This window comes from Penaeus japonicus, unplaced genomic scaffold (genome assembly GCF_977035675.1).
Source record: "Penaeus japonicus unplaced genomic scaffold, GWHDUDI00000001_assembly GWHDUDI00000005, whole genome shotgun sequence".
Taxonomy (NCBI): domain Eukaryota; kingdom Metazoa; phylum Arthropoda; class Malacostraca; order Decapoda; family Penaeidae; genus Penaeus; species Penaeus japonicus.
Genome location: NW_028234407.1, coordinates 24,699,540 through 24,704,539, shown reverse-complemented (window position 1 = coordinate 24,704,539; position 5,000 = coordinate 24,699,540). Strand labels below are relative to the sequence as shown.

The 5,000-nt window shown below is 35.0% G+C and overlaps 2 protein-coding genes across 4 annotated transcripts in view; one reads left to right on the top strand and one right to left on the bottom strand.

Moving 5' to 3' along the window:
• The window catches only part of mRpL30 (mitochondrial ribosomal protein L30), a 4,560-nt gene extending 896 nt beyond the window's left edge, over window positions 1-3,664 (top strand). Inside the window, exons 2-5 of the mRNA XM_043030922.2 lie at window positions 1-173; window positions 969-1,095; window positions 1,576-1,716; window positions 3,070-3,664. The exon at window positions 1-173 is cut by the window's left edge and continues 51 nt beyond it. Of these exons, the coding sequence (XP_042886856.2) occupies window positions 1-173; window positions 969-1,095; window positions 1,576-1,716; window positions 3,070-3,225 (597 nt within the window). The 3' untranslated portion in view covers window positions 3,226-3,664. The remainder of the gene's footprint in view (window positions 174-968; window positions 1,096-1,575; window positions 1,717-3,069) is intronic.
• A 636-nt stretch (window positions 3,665-4,300) lies between these two features.
• LOC122262781 (carbohydrate sulfotransferase 11) overlaps window positions 4,301-5,000 on the bottom strand; it is a 45,641-nt gene continuing 44,941 nt past the window's right edge. For all 3 annotated transcript variants that reach the window (XM_086537195.1, XM_086537193.1, XM_086537194.1), the window contains exon 7: window positions 4,301-5,000. This exon is cut by the window's right edge and continues 879 nt beyond it. The gene's annotated coding sequence lies outside the window, so the exon portion shown is untranslated.

Sequence of the window (5,000 nt, the reverse complement as noted above, 5' to 3'; positions counted from 1 at the left end):
TCGGTAAGGGGCAAAAAAAGCTCAGCGGCTGCAAAGGACCACTCGATCAGCTGGTCCACAGGAGAGGTACAGCACCCAGCTCCTCCCGACTGCCCTGTGGGGAACAGGGGAGAGTACCCACAGCAGCTTCCAGATGGGAGTTTGCAATATTTTGGATTCCAGTATTACCCAAGGTAAGGTATTAGTTTAGCAGCTCGTAAAAGCACGCAGGCAGTAATGTAAGCACCTCCTCGGCTGTGACTCGGACCTATTTTCCTCAAGGTGGCAATGAGAGAGAACAGGGATAGACAACTAGACAGCTTGACCCATGGTTTTGCGATTAATATATTTTCTCTCGTTTGGTTAGTAATACTTCGTAAATGTTTATGAACGGCACCTTGTAAGGTCAAGCAAGGTCGAGTAAGAGTTAGAAGAAATTCAGGATCAACTTGCATTCGACTTTTCTCTTATGCTGATCTGTTCATATTGTTATTTTTTTATTATTTTTTTATTTTATTTATTTTTAAAAACGTACTGGCATATGATAAAAGTATCATATAGAGAATGAGATAAAGAGAGTAAGCAGAGGATAAAAAATAGAGAAATAAAGGCCAGTACATACATAGTAAGCAAAGTGAAAGACAGAGTGAGAGATTTCCTTATATGTATTTATTATTTATGCATGTAGTTCTTATTTTGTTTTTCCCCCGCCTAATGCTCCTGGAAATCTTTATGGCTTTAGATTAAGGTTGGGATAACTGTATCGTAATACCTCTGCGTAACCTTATTATATTTCCTTACTAGATGTGAAGGTTACAGAATGATGGAGCATGAATTTTTGATGAATACTGCAAAAACTATGGTCAACCAAAGCCACACAGAAGATACCCTGTTACATGCTCACACTACAAAAAACAACTTATTGAAGTGAATTGCACATGATACAAGGCAGGTCACCTGACACGAAATAACCTTTTAATCTCCGGCAGACACCCAGGCCAAGTCGACCCACCCTACGACCCTGCACCGCTGCACTTGGTCACGCGGGTGAGGTGCCTAAAGAAAAAGCCATGGTGGGATAAGATGATCATGAAGCAGCTTGGTCTCGACAAGAAGGTTTGTCTTTCTTTTCGTTTTGTTTTTTGCCGCGTTTTTTCCAGTTCATTTGTTCCCCCTCATTTCGTTAGTGTTACTTTGGGTTGAATTGGGGTTGCTTACGTTTAAGGGGGGTACTTATCTTTTTTTTCATATTTTTGCTTTGATTTTGGTAGGAAAGGCAACTGTTCTGTTTTGTAGGAAGGGTTGTGAAGTAGAAGTATAGTACAGTAAGATAATGTAATAGCAGTAGTATTGAAAAATGTTTGGGTTTTTAATGAAACCAAATTGTTAATGCCAAGTAACAAAAATAAAAGTAATTTAAATTCTGATATTTTGATGCTTGCATACTAGGTAATGTATATATTAAAAATAAATAATTGTAATGCCATGTGCTAGTGTATATATTAAAAAATAATTTTAATGCCATGTACTGTCATTCCAATTTCCTTTTCTGTACAAACAACCTCAGCATCTTGATATTTTCTGAATGGATTCCAGAGGAGCGATGTCGCAGTGGTGAAGAATAACCCAGAGAACAATGCTATGCTCTGGAAAGTGAAGCATTTAGTGAAGATCACTCCAATTAGGGTACCAGAAAATCTGCCCGAGGACACGGATCCAGCTTGCTGTTTCCTGAAGGTAACGTCATGTCCTGTTGGTTGCTTTTGCAATGGGTGTTCATTTTGGATGATCTATTACTTGTTATAACATGTTCTTTATGATTGCATAGTTATTGTATTCTTTATTATTTCACATGTTCTTTATTATTTCAAGAGTTAATGTGTTTTTTAGTATGTATGGTAGATTCATACCTTTGTCACTAAATGTCTACATGTCAATGATTTGTCCTACAACATTAGGCTATTTTAGAAGTAAAAATGCTTTCATCAGGTAATATTTAGTAAACCTATATGACAAGGCTGTATTCTTACTATTTTTTAAGGTTTTATTGAGTTAATGTCTTGTAAACCTATACTACAAGGCCTTTTTCTTCTTATTTATGATATGCTGGTACTGAAGACTGTATGCCTCCTGTATACTGTTACTAAAGATTTCCCTTAGACGACATATTACTCGTGTGTGTCTACAGACATTGAAATTGATTGAACATGAGTGTGTCCACTTTATTTGTGAGCGAATTTCATTTTTGTTTCGCAGTTTTTCCTTTTATAATGCAGATGTACAAATAGGGATATACATGATTTTCAGAAATTATGAAATCATTATTTGTACTATCTTATTGTGTTCTGTTTAAAGTTAGGTTAGTCAAATTAGCATTCTTTATGATTTTTTTTTTCTTTTGTACATCATTTTGTTTGATGCGAGATAAAGCTAGTTAATTTGAACGTCTCTGAGATCCAATTACGATCCAATTTAATGATTGCTACTGGCTTATTTACAGTTAAGTTAGCTTATGTTACTTATTCTGCTATGGCCAGGCTTTTCGGTGTATATGGATTTTAGATTAGGTTATTCTGTATATCTTGTTTAGGCTACATATTTTAAGGGTCTGCTGGCTTCACCATCCCTTCAGCTTTTGTTTTTCTAGCTCTGTATATGAGGTTAATTTCTTCCTTCCTTGCCTCTCTTTCCTTGCCTTTCTCTTCTCTTTTTCTTCCTTTTTCTTCTCTTTTTCTATTTCCTCCTCTTTTTTCTCTTCTTCTTGTTCCTCCGCATTCTTCTCTTCTTTTCTCCTCTTCTTTTTCCTTCCCTTTCTTAATTTTTCCCTCATTCTTCTACTATGCTTATTCAGCAAATTTGGTATTAGTATTTGTAATTTTCTTTGGCGATTCGGAGAGGATGGGTGTTATATGTGTGTGCATGACTATGTGAATCTGGGTGTGTTTCTGTGTTTTTTTTTCGAGTGTACATATGTACACTTGCCAATATATATATATATATTTTTTTTTTTTTTTCACAGAGGAATCTCTATTGCTTAAAATATTGCCTCATAATGCTGTTGATAATGCTGATTGCTATTTGTTATTTCAGGAAACTGGAGAATTCATATATTCCCCTCACATAAAGGTGGATGAAAAAGCACTTCAAGTGGATGAAAAACTGGTAGCCACGAAATGGAATCAGGATTTTGTCGACAGAGAGACCCGCAAGAACTGGGAGCATCCCTGGCAGATAAAACTCTGTTAAACCTAAGAGACACGTTACTGCTAAAGATTAACCTGTTATGAGTCGTTGTTATATTATATAAACAATGTGTCGTGTAATAATATTACATCTATTCAGTTGGTTTAGAATTTATTTCAGATTATTTGTTCTGCTGCAGTGAATTACGTTTTTCTCTTGTATTTCGGTAATCACATCTCAAGGCTGTACTCATTTCTGCCAGTGCTAAAAGTAGGATGTATCTCTTAAATACACCCTTCCCCAAATAGAAATAAATGATAATTGCAGCATGTAGATTCATCCAACTTTTTGGTGAGATATTTTTGAGGTTGGTGAGTGTTACTTGTTAGCTCTACAAAATACCTTCTTGATATGACAAGGAAATTAGCATTCATTATCAGTTAGAAAGCAAATGTACATAGTGTATAATTACAGATTTGATAAATAAATGACCATACATAAACTTCATCTCATTTACTCCCATCAAAAAAAATATATAAGGAAAGAAAGAAAACAAAAACAAATGACGATATTGCTCAACACTTTAATCACTACTCATAGAGAAGTGTCTTGAGTGATACAGTGAGTAACAAAAAATGCTCTTGTGCCCCTTAACTCACGTCTCCAGAAATAATGACTGATCTCACCCCATTGTCGTTAAACCTTCACAGAAGGTGTTCCTGCTTTAGGCAAGACTCTAAGGCTTGACTCTTATCTCTTACCTATAGCTGGTTGCTGGGAGTTTCCTTTGATTAGCAGTGTATCTTATACTTATTGACATACAGAACACAACATTTGTGTGTCTTTTCCATTCAATGTCCTTTTAAAACATTCATCTACTCTCTCATTCATTCATTTTACACACACTTATCATATTTATCACAACTGATGGGTTGAAATACTTACATACACATACACACACACACACACACACACACACACACACACACACACATATATGTATATATATATCTATCTATCTATCTATATATATATATATATATATATATATATATATGTGTGTGTGTGTGTGTATATATGTATACGTATGTAAATATGTATGTGTACATATATATATGTATACACGTGTGTGTGTGTGTGTGTGTGTGTGTGTGTGTGTGTGTGTGTGTGTGTGTGTGTGTGTGTGTGTGTGTGTGTGTGTGTGTGTGTGTGTGTGTGTGTGTGTGTGTGTGTGTGTGTGTGTATTAGAAATGTAAATTGAGATCAGTAGATGCAATATAAATTATAATCGAGAGGACACTATTTCATCTGTATTTTAGAAAAAAACAAACAAACTTGAAGTTGCAAATCCATTACAGTCCTAAGAAGCAAACTATATCTCTATCCACAACTAGGAACAAATGCATATATATTTTTTTTTGTTTGCATCTATACTTGCAACAAATATAATGTTGGTTCAGTGAATTTGATCTTCATCAGCCCACAGCAAAACTATTACTTACATTAAATGTTTGGCCCCCAGATAATTGAGCTAAGCAGTGAATGTAATGATCTCACATGAATCAAATGGCAAAAATAGAATGATGAATGAGAGGTGCTTATTAAGTGACCTTAGTGTAAATAAGAACATAAAACTTAACAACTACTACAAAACATTATTTCAATGCCCCGTTTTCAGATCTCTGCTGCAAACCCACTTTCTAGAAAGCTTATCACTCTCTAATGAAACATAGATTATGAACTAATGTTTGGAACCTACTATATAAACACGTATTTTCGTAATAATTCTGTATTGATGTGGAGAGTTTACTTTGGCTATCTTGCCATGATTTCTCTTT